The sequence below is a fragment of the Podarcis vaucheri genome (genome assembly GCF_965113315.1).
Source record: "Podarcis vaucheri genome assembly, chromosome: 14".
NCBI lineage: Eukaryota > Metazoa > Chordata > Lepidosauria > Squamata > Lacertidae > Podarcis > Podarcis vaucheri.
Genome location: NC_138752.1, coordinates 10,236,309 through 10,260,606, shown reverse-complemented (window position 1 = coordinate 10,260,606; position 24,298 = coordinate 10,236,309). Strand labels below are relative to the sequence as shown.

Sequence of the window (24,298 nt, the reverse complement as noted above, 5' to 3'; positions counted from 1 at the left end):
TAGATGTTCAGGCTCCATTCATCTGCAAATGGCAGATAATGTTTTGCATGAAGATGGGACTTCTATTATTTATAAGGTCAAAAGTGTTGGGTCCAACCAATGCTGAAATATCTGCTTAGGTTGGACTGAAGTCCTAAAATATGCACAAGCTCTTCAGTCCAATCCTTTGCATGTTTACTTGTCCTCCTGAGATGAACGGCAGTTGAGTGTGCATCAATCAGTTTGAAACCCAGCCTAGGGGTATTGCATTTGGAAATTAGGTAGCAGCAGAGTCTGTCTTTCTCAGCTGGAAAATGAAATGCCTTTTTTATTATTTCTCTGACACAAGGCTACCTGGTGTTCCTTCACATTAATCAAAATAGGGTCTACTCTCAGTGGTGCAGCTGGCATTTTAGAGTCCTTCTTTGGTGGCACCATATCAGGCGAAGCGCCATAGCTTCTTCATAGAGCATTTAGATGACCTGAGGTTCAATCCCTGGCATCTCTGGATAGGCCCATGAAAGACTGCTGTCTGAAACCCTGGAGAGCCACTATCAGGATGGACAGTACTGAGCTAAGTGGATCAGTGGACTGACTGTTCAATGCAGCTTCCTCTGTTCCCAATCCAGTGACCTGGCTGGAAGCAGAGAGGCTGCTGTCACCTGTAATATGAGAACAGCAGAATTTGTGGGCATTTGCAGATTATTGTCTTACACTTTCGAGTGGTGGCGAATGTATATGGAGGTTTCTATGCTGTAGCTATTGTAGAGCTGGAAGAGGTGCAGAAATCACAACCCAAATGATTAGGATGGCAGAACATGTTTCCAGTTAGGCAAGTTGAGACTTTCCAGCTTAAAGAGAAAGAATATTAAGTGGAATATGACCATGGTTTACAAAGTTATGAGGTGGTGTGGGGAAAGAAAGAGAAAACTTAACTCTCGTTCCATAACATCCATAAAATTAATGAGTGGAAATTGCAGGGAAGCCAACTTTTGTTAAATTCCAGGAGAAACTTCCTTTGGAAAGGGATGTAGTCACTTGCATGCAGGAGATCCCAGGTTCAATCAATCCCTGCATGCAGGAGATCCCAGGTTCAATCAATCCCCAGCATCTCTAAGTCGGGCTGGGAAAGATTCCTTACCTGAAACCCTGGAGAGCCAATACTGAGCTAGATGGACCAATTGGCCTGACTCACTATAAGGCAGCTTCTTATGGCCAGAGCTGATTTCAGAGTTGGAGGCAGAGGGGCAGGAGACAGTTTTGTTGTCAAGAACCAGGCACCCCCTTCCTTGGTGGGATTAGATGCACCCACTCAGAACAGATACGTGCACACTCAGCAGTCTCGTATGACAAGAGTCCCCCCTGAGTGAGCTCACCCCATCTGTTAATAACTTGACACAAGGGATGTGTCAACTCTTGGGACATCTGTGTAGTTTCCATTTGGTTATGAACCACTTGCCTTGTTTGTGCATCTTGGAACCTTGACCTCTGGAGCCCCTGATTCCTACTGAACTCTTACCATTATTACCCTGGGAAGTTATCTCTTCCTCACTTACAAGTAAGAGTCACTGCCGACATGTTTTGGGATAGGATCCTGACACTGATTTGTTATATGGCAGCTTTCCCATGCAGCCTGTTCACATTTTAAGATTCTGAAAATGCCCATCTGCCCAAGGCTTGATATTTATTCCAGCCTTTCCCAACCTGGGGTCCTCTATATGTTGTTGGATTCCTGCGCCCATCAGTTGCAGCAAGCAGGGCTAATGGTCACAAGGGATGGGTTCAAATACAGGGGTACCTCGGGTTAAGTACTTAATTCGTTCTGGAGGTCCGTTCTTAACCTGAAACTGTTCTTAACCTGAAGCACCACTTTAGCTAATGGGGCCTCCTGCTGCTGCCGTGCCACCGGAGCACGATTTCTGTTCTCATCCTGAAGCAAAGTTCTTAACCTGAGGTACTATTTCTGGGTTAGCGGAGTCTGTAACCTGAAGCGTATATAACCTGAAGCATATGTAACCCGAGGTACCACTGTAGCGATGCGGGGAAGAAAATTTCACAGTGCTTTATTTTTCCTTGGGAAATACCCCATTTCCTAAGTTTATTAGTAACAGTGAATGGAGTCTAAGTGGAAATACCTCATTAGACAAACCTGGCAGTTTCAAAGTGTTTAGCTTTGTTTATTAAATGCAGTTTGAATAAACATGCTAGATTAGATCATTCCTTCGTCCACCAGTGAGGAACCTCCAACCTATTGGCTTAATTAGGCCCAGCAAAGGTCACAGTTGGGTCCCCCAGGCCATTTCCCCCCAACCACGCTCACCTGCCCCACACCTTACATATGTGATGCCAGGTGTGGGGCAGGTAAATATTTGGCTGCAAATGAGCAATTGGGAACTTAAACTTTTCTCCTGATCATGTCTTGTTTTGAATTGATTTAACACCTGTATTCCATTTCTTGGTGAGTGGCACTCACTGACAGCACTGATCTGTGAGACCTCCTGGGATTGGCTACACTAGGGAGTTTCCTACTGGGAACTTTCTAGCACAGCTGATGGGAGTTACTCTTGGTGCAGCTCAGCACATGAAAGTTTTTGCAACTGCCAATTTGGGGAGGAAAAATGTCCATTTGCAAGAGCATTTTGATACAAATCACCCTGGTAAACTGACATTAAAAGGGCACACCATAACTGCCACTCAGCTGCTTGGGGGTTACAGGAAGCCTCACTGAATGCATTCTCTCAACCCAAATAAGCTGATTAGCCCATCTTCAAAGGGGTCCAATCAGTTGGTTAGTCCCTCTAAAGTTGTCACCTAATAAGATGATTGGAGGTGATTGACAGGGCTGCAGCCCAATCCATCTGCTAAAGGTGGCCTGGGGATCTGGCCCACTGGTCAGATTCTGTTCCCCACCCCTGCTCAAAATCATTTCCTTCAAACTGAAAATTCCCCTATGCAACTTTGACATTTTTCAGAAAAGACACATCACTTGGGTTCTAGTCCAAAACACTGTGCTGATATCAGGTTGGGGCAGCCTCCCTTGTTGCATTTATGGAACACTCTCCCCAAGAAAGCTTCCCTGGCACTGAATTTAAAATCCTTTTGCCACCAAGAGAAGACCTTGTTTGCTCTGGCTTTTTTAAAAAGCCACTTAATGCTAATTTTGTTTTTGTTTTCGCTTATTGTTTTGTGCTAGCTTTAATATGGTTGTCATTAGTTTTTAATTGTTAATTGCAAAGTAGGGTGTGACATTAAAACATTTAAGTAAATAAATGAAATGGAAACATTAGTTCTCGGAAAGATCTGTAGATGGTTTTTCGTGCTAATCAATGTAATGTATAAGTTCAAATCCGAGAACCAGTTCTGAAAACATTTAGTATGGGATAAGCACATATAAGTACCATATTTTTCCGTGTATAAGACTAGGGTTTTTTTTGCCAAACAATTAGGTTTAAAATTGGGGCTCGTCTTATACATGGGTAGTGCTGAGGGGTGTTTTCTTAATTTGGAGTCCCCTTAATTTGGAATCTTATACATGGAAAAAATACAGGATTTGCATATTTTGGTTCTGTCATCCCCCTCTCTCCCATAGTATCTTCTTTTATTCTGGTGTATATTTTGGAAAATTGCTGTTTGCCCCTCTGTCTATTCTCTATACATTCAGACACCTCTTGAGGTGTAGACACCAAACTTGGCATGATGGTTCCTGAGATCAAGGGGCAGGTTTTTTTGTGTATATTTCAATACTATTGAATACTATTTTGAATCAAGATAGTGGATCGAACCTCTCAAAATGGCATTGATTTGTGTACCTCTTAAGTTATTGTTAACTGTCATGCGGCCTACTGGACGAATCCTCTTCAGAGGAGGACCTGGCACTCCCCAAAGCACATGTTACAGAGGAGCAAGCTGGGCCATTGGGCAGTAAGACAGTGGAGGCCAGTCTGGGACCTTTAGGGGTCACAGCACCTCAATTTTTCCACAAGACATAGAGGGTCCCTACACAGAATTGGAGGTGGGGGCTGAGCTGTCACCATGTCCATTGGCTGATTAGCCATGACGCTGTTTGGGGTAACCTTTGGCCTGTCTTTAAGCCTAGCTTACTTTACAGGGTTGTTGTCAGAATACAGATACAGTGGTACCTCAGGTTACATACGCTTCAGGTTACAGACTCTGCTAACCCAGAAATAGTACCTCGGGTTAAGAACTTTGCTTCAGGATGAGAACAGAAATCGTACTCTGGTGGCGCAGTGGCAGCAGGAGGCCCCATTGGTTAAAGTGGTGCTTCAGGTTAAGAACAGTTTCAGGTTAAGAGTGGACCTCCAGAACTAATTAAGTACTTAACCCGAGGTACCACTGTAGAAGGAGAAAGTGCTGTGTAACCTCCTTGAGCTCCTTGGAAGAAAGACGAGGTATCAGTGGAATCAAATGAAACAATAGAATTGAAAAGAGGATTCAAACCATGGTTTGCAATCCTGGTTTGTGCAGACCTTGTGCAGAAGACTCTAAGCTTAGCATAGGTGTATCTGTGCACCATACATTTAAAGCAATACAATAGTTCCAACAAAGAATCCTGGGAACTGTAGTTTGTTCAGGAAGTGCTAGGCATTGTGGCTCTGTGTGAGTAAACTACAGTTCCCAGTATTTTCTGGAGGAAGCCACATGCTTTAAGTATATGGTGTGTATGCAGCTATAGAGTCACCTGCTCTAAGTCCTTGGGAATGCACCAAACCAATACCTAATCAATGCAAGAAAACAGGGAGATAATCCCCTATGAGGAACAATGCATTCTGCTGTATTTTCATCTTGATGTCATAAGGCAGAAGCTTGGATTTTTGGGATACATCCTTCAGAAAACATGAGCCAAAGTCTGGGACTGTAGTGCCACTACAGTCAAGCTGGCTGTCCTTGTAGATCTATTCTGGCTCTTCCTGTCCAGGTCTGCTTCTGTGGATTAGAGAGTAGTGTGGGTCAGTGTAGGTCACTCATAGGTTACTCAGGAAGAGCCAAAGGCTAAGTATGTCTGTCCTACATTGTGGAACCTTTTTTAACTTCTTAGGCTAAAGCCGGTTTGTTTAGCAACACAGGCTTCTGCTGGATGCTGGCTATGGATACCTCTAACAGCTTTGCCTGTCAGTTGCTAGTCAGATCTTTCCAATTTATCTACTTAGGAAAGGGATTCTAATTGACTGGGATAGAATAGGAAGATGAGCACAATTATTATTGCACCGTTAAATGTATATTCCCCCTGCCTGTTTCTCCCAAAGGAGCCCAGGGCGGCAAATACATCAGGCTTAAAATAGCTAAGAAGGCCTTACTCTTTATATAATGGTTTGGAAATAAATGTGGCCTTCCAGGCTTCTATATCTGGTTCCCTGGGAATTCTCTCCATGCCGTACCCCTTAATAGCCCTCCTTTGCCCCCCAAGTGTTTTTGCATGCTTGGAATATGTCCTTGGAATAACGTCTCTCGTTTGTCTGGAGACTAGAGAGGAGTGTGTGGACAAACTAGAAACTTTGCATTCATTTCTCCACCCACATTTGTGTCTAGCCCTGTCCACCACTGGCCTGTGGCTCTAAGAAGCTTGCCCAGAAGGTAACGTGGCCCTCAGCTGAAAAAAAGTTCCCCACCCCGATTTACATTGATCTTAAGTTTACTGAGGTGGTGATGCTTTTATTTCGAGTTGTGCCAAGCCACTGCAAATGTTCCCTTGGATTTTGAGCCAGCAAAGGAAGCAAATTGCACAATTAGCCCTGGTCTATCAGAAGTGGAAAGGCTTGCATGTCAAGGACATGTTTATCTCATGTCTCTTGCTTTAACATCATATCTGTTGTGTGTGCTCCCAAGACTTCAATGACAAGTCATAAAGCTAGCCCAGTACTTGATTGTTTCTCTCAAACAAGCAGGAAGTGCGTGGCTCCAAACAGATACAAATAAGTCCAGTGTCATCTGGTGGCAAAACTATATAATGATGCTATCCACATAACTGTTCCCTGATTTCTTTCAGTTTTATTGGTGGTGTGACAAGTTCTTCTGTCTATCTGTGGAATAAAGACTGAGCGACATCATGGGAGGTAAGATGACAGTAAGATTTCCTTGTGTGAAGAAAAGCTTTCATTGTGTTAGGAACTGATGCTCTGAGCAAGGCCTGATTCTATCAACACTTTTTATCCTGGGACACTAGTTTGTATATTCCCATGTTCCAGCCTGAACTGGGAGGCTGAAGTGAGTCAAGACTTGATGACAAGATCAGTACTCCTGAGACGCCTGTGTTCGACACAGCGGCAACTTTTGATGGACAGAGCTCCCACTTTCATAGCAATTCACAGTGTTGATCTGTCAGTGGTCTGCCAATGGCCAAAGATAGACAGCAATAAGTGGGACCAGTCTAGAGATGCCTGTCTGTTACTTCACAGAAATATCCAGTCACAACTTCTTGTACCCATCAAAGATATCTGGATTTTGAAAAGAATAAGTAGTGGAGATTATTGGCCCCATATGAATGCAAACCATCCTAGTATTCCACTAGGATCGTCCAGTAATCAGTGAAGCCTGGCCAAATGGTGCAAAATTTGGCTTTTTTGATTTGTCCTCCAGATAATCGTACTTAAGTGATAATGTTCTCTGAAATTGCCAATACTAATAGCTTTTCATACTAAGCCTCTATAGAGAGGCCCTTTAGATATTTCCAGTATTTAGAGATTAATTGTCTCGCAGCCATTAAAAAGCCAACTTTTGCTTTGACTATATTTGTTCTGGTTGCCCCAAATACTTAGCAGTGTCAGGTAGGGCACTGGTAATAAGTTTTGTGCTCTTATTTGGTTAATTTCAGGAAACACAGATTTTGTTGCAGTCTTGAATCCTGTTGTTCAAGGCAGCCAGCTAGCCATGCCTTCTTTCAGGATATTCAATCTCCCTCTTCCTCTGCCCCACTACAACAGTCAGCCAACATTCCATTCCCACAGAGCATGCTTGTGGGACTCTTCCCCCAACATTTTTCTTTTCTTGTAGATTTGTGTGTGTGTTTGTACTTCCACACACCTTGGGATTCCACTGAGTCTCCGGTATGCCCCACGGAGAGCCTCAAGGTCCATAAATAGCAACACCCTAGAGGTCCCAGGCCCTAAGGAAGTTAGATTAGCTTCAACCAGAGCCAGGGCCTTTTCAACACTGGCCCCGGCCTGGTGGAATGCTCTGCCTCATGAGACCAGGGCCCTGCGGGATCTGATTTCTTTCCGCAGGGCCTGTAAGACAGAGTTGTTCCGCCTGGCCTTTGGCTTGGAGCCAATTTGATTCCCTCCCTCTCTTTCTTTTTTCTTTTCCTTTCTCCTGCAATGAGGCTACATTTTAATATTTTAATGTTCCAATATTTTAATGTTGTATTTTAATTTTGTTTTTAAGTTGTAATCATTCAACTTGTTTTTATTGTTGCTTGTTAGCCGCCCTGAGCCCGGCCTTGGCTGGGGAGGGCGGGGTATAAATAAAAATTATTATTATGCCTCTCTCTTGTGTGTAGATGGTGCTGTTCTGACTGCACAAGAGTCCACACTCAGAGAAGGAGATTGCCATGAGTATATGCCAGGGATAGCCAATGTGGTCGCTTCCCATTGTTGTTGACTCCCCATCATCCCTGGCCATTGACCATGTTAGCTGGGACTGGTGGGAGCTGGAAGCCAAGAACATCTGGGGGATGCTACATTAGCTGTCACTGATATGTAGAATGGTCTATGGCAGAAGTCACCCACAATTCCTCAGTGATGTAGAGTTACAGCAAGGGCTGCTTGCAAAAGGGCTTTCAAATAGCCCTGTGTTGAACCTTGCTTCAGGAGCAGAAAGCAGTTTCCATTGAAAATGCTGTTAAAATGGACAAGAAAGGCCTATCCATATTAGCAAGTGTTTCAATGGAAATCACTTCCTCCTCCTTCCTCCATTCAGGGGCAGTGGAAGCATGCCTTGCTCCAGCAAAGGAACCACCAGGAGTTCATTTTCAGCTCCCAACTGTTCATTTGAAGCTATATAAATACCAGTCCCACACCTAACATCACCTATAATGTCAGGTGTGGAGGGGGGAAGAGGCCAAACTGGTACCCCTGGCAGGTGTACCAGGAGGTGTAGCCTGTGAACCAGAGGTTCCCCACCCTTGATGTAGATGGAAAGCAGCCCAATTATACACTCTGGATTTTGATTTCATAAGGAAGGCTTCCAGAGTTTTTAATGGTACTCATCACTGGAATGCTAGTGGTCCCTTTTCTGTATGTCAGTCTCCCTTCCCCCTTGACCTGAAGGTCACCCAAATGAGCCTTTTATATTATTGTGGCTGTTATCAGTCCCACGAACCCCAGAGCACCAAGAGAGGGAGAAAGAGTTCCTCTCGCTGTACATAGTTTTATAGACCTCTGTCATTTCTCTGCCCTCCCTACCCTCTAATCAATATGTTATGCTGTTGATCATAAATGTATTTTCTTGGAAGTTAAGCCAAATCTGCCATTAGGCAGAAGGGCTGTTGACTCAGACCTGGGATATCATTGTCATTCATTTAATTTATTATTGGATTTTTACTGCTGGGAGGTGATGGCATGAAACAGTGCCATTTAGATTTTATATCTAAAGTGCTGAATTGTCTTGCGCAGGCCCTTCTCAGGAATAAATCCTGTTTCCACAGATTCACCTCCAGGCAAATGTTCTTAGGATTGCAAATTCTTGACCTTAGGATTGCAGATTCTTCACCTCAAGCAAATTGTCACAAATAAGATGCACAGCTCATTGTCTGGGGATTCTGAATAATTAATTTAGTCATCACAACCAGCAATGGTTTGTTAGAATGTCCTCTTCTCTCTGCTCCCCCACTGTCTGGGGCATCAGCTTCTGTGTTATCTTTGTCACAGAACAGGTGCATACATAGGAGGCTGCTAACTTTATCTGTATGTAAAGTGTGCATTGGGGATGGGGGACAGACCAAAAGAGAAGTATTTAAATTATCAATGGAACTGTTCTTGGGAGCAGAATGGGGAGTTCTTTTTTAGAAAATGCAGTCTGAAACACATTTCAAACTACTGTACATTTGCATTAACATTCTTATGGCAAAGTAAGTTCAGAGGATCTGCAATATGGCTAGTTGAAAGTTGCAATGCTGTAATGATCAAGAGTCTCAGCTGTACACCAGGAAGTCCCTCAGTCTGAACATACGAAATCACTGAGTGACTCAAGGCAAGCTGTTCTTTCTCTGCTTTTTGCTTATAACAGGGGTTGGGAACTTGGCACTCTATATATTGTTGGACTCCAACACCTATTGGAGTGTGGCTAAGCACCATGTGAACGCTAGTTCAGCAACATATGGGAAGCCACAGAATGCCCATCCCTTGCCTATAGTATTTTCACAGTAGGGTTGTTACAGGAGTGGCAGAGATATTTGCTGGGTTCAGACATAATGGCAATACTGTGATTTGTTTTTGCTAAGCCATTGTTGTTTAATGTGGTTAGTGCAAGCCACGGTTTTGTGCCTAGCTTTTGTATACAATCATTGTGTTCAAAAGTGTTGAACCATTTGGAAACGGCCCTGCTTGAATATTGAATATTACTTGCGGAGGGAAATGGAAAAGAAATAACTTGCCTTCTGTTTTTCTTGCAGAAAGAATGAACAATTTCCCTCCTCTCCCTCATTTCATCCCGTTGAAACCGTGCTTTTACCAGGATTTTGATGAGGAAATCCCACCCCTACACCGAACCACAGTCAAACGTCTTTACTACCTCTGGATGTGTAAGTTGTGGAGGTTGGAGGGTTAAAAGGGCAAGCCAGCATTCCAGTGGGTGTAAGTGGGGAAGCATGGACCAGAAGTAGTAAGGGACCCACTCTTTCATTTCCCTTTCCACAAATCTGAATTTAAAATTTTAATTTATTTTCAATATTGATAGAATTTTTTTTGGGCCAGAGAGGCAGAATTAGGTTCACAATGCGGAATGTGGGGCTCCTGGCAGATATGAGCTACCAATCTTAGCCTTGGGGGACCTCCAACAGATATACCCTGAAAGATCCTGGATATCGAAGGCATCAGGTGGTCCTAAAGGCATCCTGGACTCAAGTTGTTAAAGGTTTTGTAAATTAAGACAAGAACTTGACCTTGGCCTGGTAACATATGGGCAGTCTGCAAGATTTTAAGCACTGGAGTGATGTGGTGTCAATAGTCTGTCTGCCATTTTGTTGTCTAATTGCTATTTAAGAAAAGGGCCACAATGGCTGAAGAAAAGAGACATCAGACATTAAAAAGTTCCCTAAATAGAGCTGCCTTCAGATGTCTTCTAAAAGTCAGATAGCTGTTTATTTCCTTGACATCTGATGGGAGGGCGTTCCACAGGGCGGGTGCCACTACCGAGAAGACTCTCTGCCTGGTTCCCTGTAACTTCACATCTCTCAGTGAGGGAACCTTCAGAAGGCCCTCAGAGCTGGACCTCAGTGTCCGGGCTGAAGGATGGGGGTGGAGACGCTCCTTCAGGTATACTGGGCCAAGGCAACAATTTTTGTGTCTGGATTTACACCCTTTGAAATATGGCAATCCTAGGTTATTATTTGTAGACATACGTGTGGAACCAAGTCCAGATAGAGTATTAATTCTTCAGATCTGGACAAAAGGTTTTGGCCAGCATGAAACAGTTTTCCAGTCCCAGCCTTCATCTTTGTTCCTGGTTTCTGTTTCTATTTAGGGCCAACTCAGTCGTCAGTGTAGTCTCAAAATATGTAATAAAAACAATTTAAAACAACAACAGTGTAGGTAGTTGTTGACTGTTAAGAGGGTAGATTTATTTGGTTCCTTTTTGTTGCTGTTCTACTCCTTTGTCTCTCTTCCTTGCCTTTCCCAAAGGGGATGTGAGAAACCTGACATGGGGCGCTTCCAGACGATGTGTGTTTATAGAACATTCATACTGATTTGTTTGTAAAAGATTTGGGAAGCTAGGTTCCTGTCATTTTGGAGAAGTGGGTTTGTTGGGCAAGGCCTCTAACTCAGCTTTAATTGCGTAACCTGAATTTGCCAGCATGTGGTTGAATCATACCTGAAAATAGCTATGGTCTGGAAACACCCTTAGAAAATCATGGAGGTGGCACTTATTATTCTTCATTGAAGCTCTGAACTCGTTTATCTTTCCCATTCTCAGCTTGTCCAGCTCTTGCTGTGTGATCTGCTACTTTTGCTCCTCTCTCTGTGTGTCTCTTTCGATAAATGTGTTTGCAGTGAATAGCATCACCTTGGCAGTGAATCTGATTGGTTGCCTTGCGTGGATGATCGGAGGTGGTGGAGCAGTTAACTTTGGACTGGCAATTCTCTGGCTCATTCTCTTTACGCCTTGCTCCTATGTCTGCTGGTTTAGACCCATTTACAAAGCCTTCAAGTAAGTGATAGGCACAGCTTCTCTGTCTCTCTCTCTCATTCTCCAGCCCCACCCCAGTATGCTCAGTTCTTTTGGCTAGGTCCTACTGCACAGAAGGGGAATCCATGACTTCCACTTGTTCTTGGACTCCCAACTCCCATCAGCCCCAGCTAGCCTGATCATCGGTATGGGATGATGGGCATTATAGTCCGACAACGTCTGGAAGGTCACAGATTTCCCATCCCAGTAGCCCCTCCATATCCACCCATTTCCTAGTTGCTGTTTTATTCTCCTGTGCACAGATATTCTAACCCGTGGTGGTCTCCAGCTTCTACCACACATTTCTGCTTCTGTAGTTCTCACCTGCGAATCACATCACCCTTCCTTCTCTTATCCATTCCCGCCCATGACTTTAAGCCATGTGTCTGATCACTATCACTATAAGGAAAGGCAGTGTGGCAGTATGTCCTCTCCATTTCCAAGCAGTCCTAGTCATCTTCAGTGTGTGTTCGATGTTCTTAGGCATGCAGAAATGGGGGAAAGCTTTTTAAAATTAGCACTGCAAATTAATGCTAGCTTGGTCATCCTTTCACTGTTAACCCATCAATAAACAGGTGCTTTCCTTCCTGTCTTTTCCTGGAGGCTGCTTACATCCTAGCTGGGTCATCTTGTTTGGTGACAGGTCTCTTTTCAAAGTACGGGAGAGCACTCTCTCTTCCCTTTTGAGTCTTGACTGCTGGTGGGAGACCTGCCTAGTGGTTGGACTGGTTGTCAGTGGAGGAAGCAACAATGATGGGCTCTTTTCTTTTGTAGGACAGACAGCTCCTTCAGCTTCATGGCTTTCTTCTTCACCTTCATGGCTCAGCTGGTGATCAGCATCATCCAGGCAGTCGGGATCCCTGGCTGGGGAGTCTGGTAAGTTGGACATCTAAGGTGTTAACAAGAGCAGCCACCCACTTAAAATAAATATTTAGGCAATTAACTGCATGGCCTAGATCAGGGATAGGGAACTGCCCTATGATCTCGTTAGCTGGAGATGCTGGGGATTGAATGCCCTTTTTGTCCTTCATACCTGCTGTGTAGGAGAGGGGAAGGTGGCTGCTGAATGCTTGAAGCAGGGTTTTGAGCTCTAAGGCCAACTGTAAGGCAAGTTTCTGCTCTATAACCAACCCATAGCATTTGTTTTTATCCTCTCTTCCATTTTATTTCTTAACGCCTTTTAGTGCTTTGTTTTGTAGTTTTAATTTATCGTTTTATCCCATTGTTTTATTGTTCTAACTCCCCTAAACTGTGAGGCTGCATGAAGCTGGGCTGGGCTGAGCACTTTGCTAGGCAGTGCCAAACGCAAGGTCGAACCAAAGTTTACAAGAGACTAGTTATAAATTAAGGAAGAGAAACATCTTGATTATCAGAACTGTTGACGAGCGAGCCCAGGTGGCAGCTGCAGAGAGTCTTCAAAACACTCCCTTCTGCTGGATGGCACTGACGCTGGACTCATAAATTCAAAGCCACCACATTTGGAGATAATTGATTTCTGCAAACTGCTGACAAATAATCATAATTATTATGGTACTTACTAGAAAGAACTGCAAAGTTCTGGGAATCATGCCAGATTCGTTAATCAGCTCCCCAGAACCCCGAAGGAGACAGCAAAATCACACATTATTTTCCCCAAAAGGAGGGGGGTAAGAGGGAGCTGAATGAGTTAATTCTAGATGAGGTCATTCCTCCTCCTTCCACTGTTCTGGATTGGTCAACTCATCTTAAAGGGCTCCAACAAGAATCTGAAAATATTAACTACCCATCAAGCCTGGCTCAATAACTGACCTTAGCTGAGAAATCCTATAAGGCAAATATAATTGATATAACGACCCAGAGGCCACCTTCTGAGCTTGGAACCTGGGACCTCTCTGCTGCTGCACTATGACCTTTCTCCAGGTTATGACTCAAAGGAGTGGTTCTGAGTGGTGGCAGTAGCAGCACCATAGCTTCCTCACAATGTTTCCTCTCCCTCTCATTGTTTCTCTGCAGCGGCTGGATTGCAGCAATATCTTTCTTTGGGACGAACGTGGGGTCAGCTGTCGTGATGCTCATCCCCACCATCATGTTCACAGCCATGTCTGTCTTCTCCTTCATTGCCCTCAGTATGGTAAGACGTGGGAAAGGTTTTGCATGGGGATGCTACATAGATATATCTCACACTCTTATTGGCTGAGAATGCCCAGGAGATTCCTGCTGGCTGATCCTTCTGTTTCCAAGGGCCAGAGTTGACATGACTGCGTTCACACAAGTGACATGCAGTGTGCATGGATTTTGATTGGCATATACCAGTCACCAAGAAGCTGCTTCTTACATTTTTTTTCTGTGTGCACCTCACACCTATATATTTAATGTGTGCCTCAGAAGTATCTGTCCATGTACTTGGAGAATCTTGGGCAGCCACTAGCAAGATTCAGGACAGAGAAAAGAAAGAACTTCTTCACATGGTGCACAGTTAAACTATGGATGATCGCCAACTTGAATTAAACGAGTATTATACAGTTTCATGGAGAATAAAGGCTTATCAATGGGTACTCAGAATACTAGTTACTTGGATTCAGAAGTGGGGAGAGTGCTGTTGCACTCAGGTCCTTCTTGCAGGCTTCCCATGGGCGTCTGGTGAAAGCAGGATGCTGACTAGATGGGCGCTTGGCCTGATCCAGCAGAGCTCTTCTGATGTTTGATGGCTACATGATTTTCCCAAGAAACGACCATGAGCTTGGCTCCTTTGTTTGTCCTTCCAAGGCTAAACTGAAAAAGGTGATGAACGACCCTGTTTTACTTTCCCCCCACTCCAGGTCCATAAATTTTACCGGGGAAGCGGTGGGAGTATCAGCAAAGCGCAAGAGGAATGGACGACGGGAGCCTGGAAGAACCCCCACGTGCAGCAGGCAGCTCAGAACGTGGCGGTCGGCGCTGCCCAGGGAGCCATGATGCCACACGAGACGCAGTATTCGGCCACTCCTAACTATAACTACCCCAATGACATGTGAGGTGTGACCTTCCCCACCCAACTAGAACTTCCCGAGTGAGATGTGAACCTGAGAGGGTTGTGACTTGAAGTGGGCAGGAAGAACTGGAGGAGAGCGTGTGTGTTTCTCTGTGTATGTAAATTCCACTGTATAGAAGGGTTGGCGCAGGGCGGGCTGTATAATAGCCTCCTTGATGGGATGGAGGCATGTCAAAATTGTTATTCTTCCTCCACCCTTTGACTTTGTTCTAGGATAATTGTCCTTGGAGATAATTTGTTCTCTCTCTCCCACTCCCCCCAGTCTGAAGAAGCTGTTGCGTTGACATGCAGGACTATTGTGTCGTGCTGTAGTGACTGTACATGTGTGTGCTGTTCTCCCTCCCCCTTTTGTGAAACAATGTACAGTGGTGGTTTTTAAATTTTACTGTGTTGGTAGATGATATTATAGCTGCATCAGCCGGGGTGAGCGTGGAGAGCCCAAACATTCAAGAGCTGCTAAAGGGACACTCGGCGGGGGGGGGGGGGTTTCATGAATAACCCAGTTCACAATAGCTGCCGGTTGCAAGAACTTTGTCGGGTTCATTCTGTCTCAGCTATTTGCAACTTATACTGTATAGAACAGGGTTAGGGAGCCTGTGACCCTTTGGGTGTTATGGTCTCCAACTCCCATCAGCCCCGGCCAGCGTGGTCAGAGATGATGGGCGTAGTAATCCAAAACCTAGGGGGGCTGCATGTTTCTGACGTAGGGCATTGCTGGCTTATTAGCGTTTAAACCCTGCTCTTTTTCACACTCTCTCTCCACTCTCAAAACCAGAGCTCAACCTTTTCATTCCATGCTGATCAACCAGAGGTTACCACTTACCTTAACGTGCGGTATTATAAACAGGTCCATTTACTCCTCCGATGTATCGATAGGAAGGCAGTGCTAGTGCGTGGCTTAAAAAACAAAGTTGTGAGCAGTGCTGTAGAGCTGCCCTGTTTGAACTGGAGCAGACCTCTGTGTTCAGTGTGAACCACATTCCAAACTTGCCCCCAACCCCAGAAGCCCCATACCTAGAATCATGGAGAGGATCTTGTTCCCTTCTGGACAAGCTTTTGAGGGCCATGTGCTGGTGGTGTGCAGGGCCAGAGGCAAAACCAAGTGGAGCTATGAATGCCTGTGTTACTTTTGTACAGCAGGCTAGTTTCTCTCTGCCTTCCATCTAGACAAGCAAGAGTTCAATCAGAGTTCAAGACACATTCCAGCCAGGCAAAATCATGAAAAGTGTGTGTGTGTGTGTGTGTGTGTGTGTGTGTGTGTGTAACAGGGTCAAGTGAGGGGTGTTGCCTGGGGGAAGGGCCAAAAGGCCTGAGGTTCCCCACCCCTGTTGTGTGGGCCATATAGATCAAGCCCCTGCTTGATGCCAGAAACCCAGATGTAGAGCATCACCAACTGGTGGTTGTTCAACTTGTGCTCGAAGACCTCTGATCAGCGAGAGCCTCCCTCCAACCAGGCAATTGGTTCCATGACCTCATAATTTTACAGAGACTGAGAGGAGATATGATAGCCATAGTCAAATATATGAAGAACTATTGCGTGGAAGATGGAGCAAGCTTGTTTTCTCCTGCTCTGGTGGGTAGGACTTAAACAATTGGATTCAAGCTACAAGAAAGGAAATTCCGACTACGTATCAAGGACAACTTTCTGACATTAAGAGCTGTGTGACAGGTCTCCTGCAGGAGGTTGTGGACTCTCCTTCCTTGGAGGCTTTTAGGCAGAGGTTGGATGGCCATCAGTCATGGATGCTTTAGCTGAGATTCCTACATTGCAGGGGGTTAGACTAGAGGGCCCTTGGCATCCTTCAAACTCTACAATTCTATGCGAGCCAGTGTGGTGTAGTGGTTAAGAGCGGTAGACTCGTAATCTGGTGAACCGGGTTCGCGTCCCTGCTCCTCCACCTGCAGCTGCTGGGAGACCTTGGGCTAGTCACACTTCTCTGAAGTCTCTCAGCCTCACTCACCTCACAGAGTGTTTGTTGTTGGGGAGGAAGGGAAAGGAGAATGTTAGCCACTTTGAGACTCCTTCGGGTAGTGATAAAGCGGGATATCAAATCCAAATTCTTCTTCTTCTATGAACTACGTTCCAAATTCCATTGGCTCACTAATACACGGCAATTCTCAACTAAATATAAAGAGTGGAGTTTTTTCTTTCCTTGGCCAAAACATTGTAGTACAATTCCTAATGTTTCTGAATTGTCTGGTGGTGCCAGAAGGCCCCGCATCCAGTAATTGTATTTTCATTGATTTTTATCAGTGTTTCCACAGAGCCGCAAGGCTGCTCTATGGATTTTTGTTTTTTAAAAAAACATGCAGGCACAGAAGATGCTTCTGTATAGAAATTCATGTGAAGCTTGTCTATAACAGGCTGTCTTGTGTGGAGAGCCATCACACATGGACAAACGCTTTTCGGAACATGGAAGCCTCTACTGCATCCTGAGCAGACCTTCACTTCAACCTCCAATGCTTTTTCTTGATCTGAGTATGGATCTTGTATTTTATCTTGTATTTTAACTCACCCTGAGATCTATGGAGGAAGGGCAGCATGTAAATTTAATTAATAAAAATAAAATAACCAATAATATGGCAACTCATTCTGGTTTCCTTGGCCAACACACCCTCTTCCCCATCATATCCAACATGAGAACATAGGAAGCTGGTTCATACCAAGTCAGGCCATTGGTTCACTGGCTCAGTATAGCCCACACTGACTGGCAGCCACTCCCAGTCTCCAAGGTATCAGCTAGGGGTCTCTCCTAGCCCTACTGGGAGATGCTGGGGGTTCAACCTGGGACCTTCTGCATGCAAAGCAGGTGTTCTGCCACACTCATGGTCCTTCCCATGGTGAAATACAGTGCTACACCTGAACAGGAAATATAACCCAGGTAGGAGGCAGAGGGTCATGTGTGCAGACCCTGCTCCCGATGCCCCCCATGGACCCTGCCCCTCCTCCCCACGGTTCCCAACCTTTGCATGTTGAGCTGGAAAGGTCTGGTGGGTGACTTCTACTTGCATTTGGCTCCTCCTGATCTTCCCAGGTCAACGCAGGAAGAATGTAGGGATTGAGTGGATAAGGATGGAGTTTTTGGGAGATGGGTTCACCATATTCACCCCCTTGCTCATTAAGTGGGTTGGTACCCATGGTGCTTGAACAGGGCTATTGTTTGTTTGCTTTATGGGATAGTGTGCTTTGAATAAGAGAACGTGATATTCCCTGGTGTTCAAGTGGCTGTGAAGTCTGTTTATGCCTTCCTCTGCCCCTGCGTCTTATCTTGCTGTATTCTCTGTCGCTAGATCATTACTGTTTGGCCTCACAAGTATGTGTGTGCACATTCAGGGTTTATTAAAGATTGGCAGTTCCACTGAATCAGAGACACTTAAAAGAGTCTTTTCTGCCTTCAGAACTTAATGTAGACTTTTGGTAAGAGTACATTCTTTTCACCTTAATTTTGGTGGGTCCTCCAGAATGGAGTTATTGTATGGGCAGCCATTCTCTTTGGCTACCTGCAGCAACTTCTTCCTCTGTTGTGTTAGATCTAATAAAAGTGGGTTAATCCTGTAGGATTAGAGACCACCAAAGAAGAATGCTTTCAAAACTCGTTCAGATTGGTGGTGTGCTTTTCCTCCCTTCTTGAAGCTTTTTACTTCCTTTTCTCCCCTCACCTCCATCACCTGCAATTTCCTCCTCCTGCTTCACAAGAGCATATTCCCTGCTCCTGTGTTGGTTCTGTGAAATGGGTTAATGTATGTGTTGGTGGGGCAGGGGGGAAGCAGCAAGGATTTTTAAGCTCTGCTATTTTTAAGCATCCCTGTAGAAGTCCACCCACCTCCTCAGTGCATGCCTGTTTCTCTCGTTAAAAACTACAAAGGCCGGCCTGTTCTCAAAGATGGGAAGCCAGCTTTTGTCATTCTGAGCAGATGGAATCAGTTGGAACAGCTTGGCCTCTGTTCATCTTGCTCATCAGTCGGAGGAGTCAGACTTGAGAAATTCAGGGAGCTCTGCTTTCAAATGCAGCAACAAGAAGGGGGTAACTTGCTTCCCATTGAGTGTGCCTGGCAGTGCCCTGTAATGATCCTTGCAGCTCTGGGATTAGAGAAGTTGGTCGAGTCTGTGAAGGGAATGGGGGGACAATGTGGTTTGAAGATGATCTGTAGCTCTTGATCTCCAAGAGGGAAAATGCCCTTCATGATGAGCAATTCTCTCTGCAGTGGTGAATTTGTGTTGGGGAAGTATTACTTCAGGGCTCATAAGCTTGGATCTTGAATGGTAGAATCATAAGGAGTTGTAAGGGACCTCAAAATCAACTAGTTCAGCCCTCTGCCATTATTATTATTATTAATGTGGATAGCTCAGCTGGTAGAGCATGAGACTCTTATTCTCAGGGTCGTGGGTTTGAGCCCCACGAGGGTCTTCTAATTTCACCCCCTGCATTGCAGGGGGTCGGATTAGAAGACCCTCGTGGCCCCTTCCCAACTTTACAATTCTGTGATTCTATTATTTTACATGACTGTATCACTTCCTCTCTGGAGCGCAAGGTGGCACACACAGTTCTCCCCCTCTCCATTTCAATCCTCACAACAACCCTGTGAGGTAGGATAGGTTGAGAGATTGTAACTGGCCCGAGGTCACTCAGTGAACTTCATGGCTGAGTGGGGAATTTGAACCCTAGTCTCCCAGGCCCCAGCCCAATACTCTAACCAGCACAGTATTTGAAGATGGCTATCACATCACCTCTTAATTGTGTCTTCTCCAGCTAGAGATGCCCAACTCCTTCGAACTTTCCTTGAAGGACTTGGTCTTCAGGCCTCTAGCCATCTTTCTTGCCCACCTCTGGACATGCTCTGTTTATCAGTATCCTCTGCAGTCCCTAGAACTGAACACGGTACTTCAGATTCAGGTAGGTAGCTGTGTTGGTCTGATGCAGTCGAAAAATAATAATTAAATATGCGACTTTTAATAAATAAATTAAATTAAATTGTGAGAGCCAGTGTGGTGTAGTAGTAAATCTGGTGAACCAGGTTCGATTCCCTTCTCCTCCACATGCAGCTGCTGGGTGACCTTGGGCCAGTCATACTTCTCTGAAGTCTCTCAGCCCCACTCACCTCACAGAATGTTTGTTGTGGGGGAGGAAGGGAAAGGAGAATGTTAGCCGCTTTGAGACTCCTTCGGGTAGTGATAAAGCCGGGATATCAGATCCAAACTCTTCTTCTTCTACTGGACAATTTTTTATTTTTTCCTGACAGTACTTCAAGTAAATGTTCCTCCTTTTAAAAAAAGGGGAAAAATCCCTGTACATGGAAAGCAAGCAGTGAGAAAGCTAAGCTAGAATTTATCTCCCTGGTGTGCTAGTTTTCTTCATGTAGGGATGTTGTTGTTTTTGAATGGAGGGGCTTTCCATCATGTGAAATCCCACCCGCAGCTGGAAGTAATACAGTCCCATCCCAGGTTGACCAGCTTGGTGATAACAGGACCCAAATGATATCAGCTCTAGGGTGTGTGTGTGTGTGTTAGCATCTATCCTTCCTTGTTCACAGGTTTTGTTGTAAGCCAAAAACGGCAGGCGCGTTTTTAGTACAGATAAATCTTGTGCCCGAACTGCATCTCAGGGATTCTAGGCTAGAGAATTTGTTCCTTCTCTGTGGCTCTCCCAAATGGAGACCATGCAAGTGGGGAATGACTGTGGGCTCTGTACCAGACAGCATGCTGTTTGCAGGGATTGGGGAAAGCCTCCTTGAGATGGTTTGGAGAAGAGGTGCGTGGAGCTGAACCAGAAAGGATACCCCTAGTGTCAGAGACAATGTAACTGTGAATAACAGTTGCCAGGGAACAAGAGTGCGTGAGTTCTGTTGTATTCATGTCTTGCTAGTGCGGTTTTCATATGCATCTGGCTTTGTCACTGTGAGAACAGGATGGTGGCCTTTGGTCTCATCCAGCAGGGCTCTTCTGCTTGTGGTGTCCCATCACCTCACCTGCAATTACATATTGTTCCATTGCTTGCTGTCATCTCCCAGCACCTATGGTAAGCCATAGATGACTTCTCCTGTATTCACAAACCTCATGCACCAAACCTCACTGTTACCAGCACCAGCTTCTGTCCATCTGTCCTGACGTTTAGCTTCCCATTGCTTTTTCCTCCTTAGTTGGGTTCTGGCTTCTTGTCCCCCAAGGCCATCTTGCAGCTGCATTTCCAGCGTCCACTGTGTGCTGAAATGTGGTAGCACCAATAGGCCTTGAATCTTAGCCTGGAAGTAGTGGGTGTTGCTTATGGGCTGCCACTTGGGACAGTGACGTCTTAGAAGGGTTTTCATTTGCTGGATGCTGATGGCTGGACTGAGTTACTCATGGAAAAAAATTCAATCTGATAGGGAACAATTGTGGGCTGAATGCATTTGTAATACTTTATTTTTCAAAAAGGGAATATAATGGCTTCTAATCATTGTGCACTGAATTCTTGTGAGTTTCCCTTGCTTAGGCAGGGCAGAGGTTTCTCCTCCGCTGAGCTCCTGTTTGGTAAAGAAGAGAGAGACACTGGCAATCCTGTTCTGCATTTCTTTTCAGAGACTCCTCAAATAGCTGTGGTGCCATAAGTAATCATCTCAATGTATCTAATTCACAACAGAGTTTTTAAACAAATGTTATATAGAGAACAAATGGGAAAAGCAAGGGATGGGGTTTTTAAATATGGGGACCACTTGTGATTATTCAGTCATTCCATGTCTGTCCCTGATGAAATGGTGTCAACCTGGAGACTAATTAATAAAACAAATTATATCAAATGTTGTGCTTTTGGTTTGGTTTTGTATTGTGATGGTGCATCACCACAATTTTTTTTAAAAAATGTGTGCATTGTTGGAGAAGAATTCATTGGAAAGAAAATGGCAAGAGAAAAGAGGAGTCAGATGCAGAGATGGTGAAGAGGAATACAAAAATGTTTGAGTCAAAGTTGATATGAGAGGGAGGGAGAGACTGCCAGATAGCTGTGACAGTCAGGCAAGAAAGTGGGTGGATATAGATTCTTGCATGGGTTGCTAATTGGGTGAGTAGTCAGCAAGTGTATGGTTGCAGGGCTGGGGGAGGAGGTTTTTTATAGTGTGCAGTTGGAAAGCTGATAATGTGCAGTTTGAAAAATGGGGGAATTAGACACATTAGGTTTATGTGTTTATTAAGCACTTAAAAACAGGCAACATCAGGAACAGCATGTACACAAATTACATAAGGGTAGTATGCCTTCAGTATCCATTCTTAAAACAAAATACCCTGGCAATATTGAAACACCTTAATTTAGACCATCTTCATTTTCAAACAGGTAATCCTCTGCATCTTCATAAATACTTTTAAAATACTCCATGCCTTTTAGTTACTTAAGTAACACAGTTTCATAAACTAATCATCACCGAGTATTAGATCAGTTCACACGTTTATTGTTCTAGCCCAGGGGTGTCAAACTCAAATTCATCGGGGGCCGCACCAGCAGTTTGGTCACCCTCAAAGGGCCGGTTGTATCGGCCTAAAATATTTGAGCAGGCTGAGACCCCTGAAGTTGATGGGCTTTTACCGTATTTTTCGCTCTATTGGATGCACCGGACCACAGGACGCACCTAGTTTTTACAGGGGAAAATCAAGGAAAAAAATATTATCCCTCCCCCATAGCCCCAAAGAGCAACGGACAGGCTGCGTGCAGCCTGTCTGCTTCTCCCAGAGCTTCTCGGGGCTGCGGGGGAAGCCCGGGTTCCCCCACCAGCCCCAAAGAGCAAAGAAGCCAAGACAGCGCACGGGATCCATAGCCGCGCAACCTCTCCAGCCAGGAGCTAAACCTCTCCAGCACGGCTAAAGAAGACAAGGCAGTGAGCGCGATCCATCCCACTCACTGCCCTGGCTTCCTCTTTAGCCTTGCGCAGCATCTTTAGTCTTGCGCAACGGGATGGATTGCGCCCGCTGTCCACCAGGGCTGGACTAGATGACTCCTGGGGTTCCCTTCCAACCCTGCAATTCTATGACCTCGGAAGGTGTTTGGGGTCTCCACCACTGGAGGCTTTTAAGCAGCGGTTGGGGGACCATCTGTCTGGCGTTCTTTAGCTGTGATTCCTACATTGTGAGGGGGCTGGGCTAGATGACCCTCGGGTGGCCCTCCCAACTCTATACAGTCCTACAGTTCTGCAGCAGGAGATCCACAGCCACTTAGAATCGTAGAATCATAGAGTTGGAATAGACCACAAGGGCCATCGAGTCCAACCCCCTGCCAAGTAGGAAACACCATCAGAGCACTTCACACAATGCCCACACCATCAGAGCACTTCACACAATGCCCACCACCAGACCACTTCACACAATGCCCACTCCCAATTTTCATCTGAGAGACATGTGGCTTCAGTGTCTAGGCAGGTACCCCCCTACCTGCCACACTTCCCCCACCCCACTTAAGCTAAGGGAATTCCTGCCCAGAGAAGCTCCCAGGTGAGGCAAGGGTTAAGATCTACCTCTGGTAGATCTCTTGCGGCTGGAGAGGCACGCAAGGCTAAAGAGGAAGCCAGGGCAGTGGGATGGATCTTGCTCGCTGCCCTGGCTTCCTCTTTAGCCTTGCAAAGCCTCCCCCCCCCCTGGAGAGGCGCGGCAGCCCGTGGGACGAGGCGGGCGGCCTGCGGGGTCACGCCGGTGGGGGACCTCCGGAGGCGGCCTCTCTGCTCACCACCTCCTTCGTGCTGAAAGGTGACGCGGCGCACAACCAGGCGATGGTGCACAGGACGGGCGAGAACAGCAGCGAGAACGGCGGCTACGCGGGCCACATGACGAGGTCTGGCGGGCCGGATTCAGCCCGCGGGCCTTGTGTTTGACACCCGTGTTCTAGCCAAAGGCCATGACATACTTGTAGCAATAGTACCAATAAAAACAATACAGAACATATACCCATAACATAAGCCAACATCCATTATGTAAGAGAGTGAAGACACAGAGAAACCAATTTGCCAAAATCTAGCTTGATTTCAGATTAAACCTCCAAATCACTGCAACAATTTACAGTGATTTTAGCTAACTCCTTTTTCCTGAAGTTTTTTTTTGCGGTTTTCGCATAGAGTCACTGTGTGTTACAAAGCTATTATTGTCACTCAAAAAACCCTGAACCATTTCTGCCAAGGTGTACCTGCTTGCTTGTGTGAACAAAGGTTTCAGAAAGCGATCTTTGGGATCTCTATATAAGGGGCAGGTTAACAGAAAATGATGTATTCCACCCAAGGTTAACCACAAATACAAAGTCTGCTTGCATACAGGACCTTGTTGTAGCAGCCATCCAAGACTGCAGTGGACATCACTTGGAAATGCAGCTCAATAAAGACAGTTCTTCAGGGAATGTAAGAGTTTGTTCAGATAACTAGCACTAATATGCTCTGTTCTCAGTAGTGCTATTTTTCTAGAAAAAATGGTGCTGGAACTCGTCATGAACACCTCCCTCCTTCTCTTAGAATGGCAATGGCACCTATCAGAGGTGTCAAAACTCAACTGAGAGATGCTGGAACTGAGTTCTGGTGAGTTCCCCCTGAAAAAAAGCTTGCCTTGATGGAGGATGGAGAAATTGTTGGAGCATGTGTGTGTTTTACTCAAAACGTGTGACTGAAATGTAGCCTATTGCCCAAATGTAAGACATGTCTGCTGCTCTGTCCATTCTTTTTTCTTCTGGCTCAATGTTGGCACTGGGGCCCAAAGAAGCTTGGCTATTCAGGGAATGTGGCCCCTTGCAGAATTCCAAAGTCCATAGTAGCTCAGTACCTCTATTGGGCTAATTAAAATGTCACAAAATAGTGAACAAATGTCTGAGTTCTACAAAACTCATCATCAAAGTATGGTGTTAAGCAAGGTGGCGAGGGCAGGGGGGGAGACTGGTTTGGTGTTAAAGCTATAAAGTCTGCATTGGTCTCAGT

General features: G+C 45.3%; 2 protein-coding genes across 3 annotated transcripts in view; both read left to right on the top strand.

Moving 5' to 3' along the window:
* SCAMP5 (secretory carrier membrane protein 5) overlaps nt 1–24,298 on the top strand; it is a 93,004-nt gene that overhangs the window by 2,967 nt on the left and 65,739 nt on the right. The window contains exons 2-7 of one of the 2 annotated variants that reach the window (XR_014213432.1): nt 5,984–6,050; nt 9,605–9,733; nt 11,202–11,358; nt 12,151–12,252; nt 13,369–13,486; nt 14,175–19,247. Coding sequence is in view for 1 of the 2 variants with exons in the window: in XM_082198845.1 (XP_082054971.1) it covers nt 6,044–6,050; nt 9,605–9,733; nt 11,202–11,358; nt 12,151–12,252; nt 13,369–13,486; nt 14,175–14,369 (708 nt within the window). In the remaining variant the exon portion in view is untranslated. Of the gene's footprint in view, nt 1–5,983; nt 6,051–9,604; nt 9,734–11,201; nt 11,359–12,150; nt 12,253–13,368; nt 13,487–14,174; nt 21,161–24,298 lie in introns of those variants that run through there. The other variant, XM_082198845.1, reaches the window with a different exon arrangement.
* PPCDC (phosphopantothenoylcysteine decarboxylase) overlaps nt 1–24,298 on the top strand; it is a 165,537-nt gene that overhangs the window by 109,889 nt on the left and 31,350 nt on the right. The window lies entirely within an intron of this gene.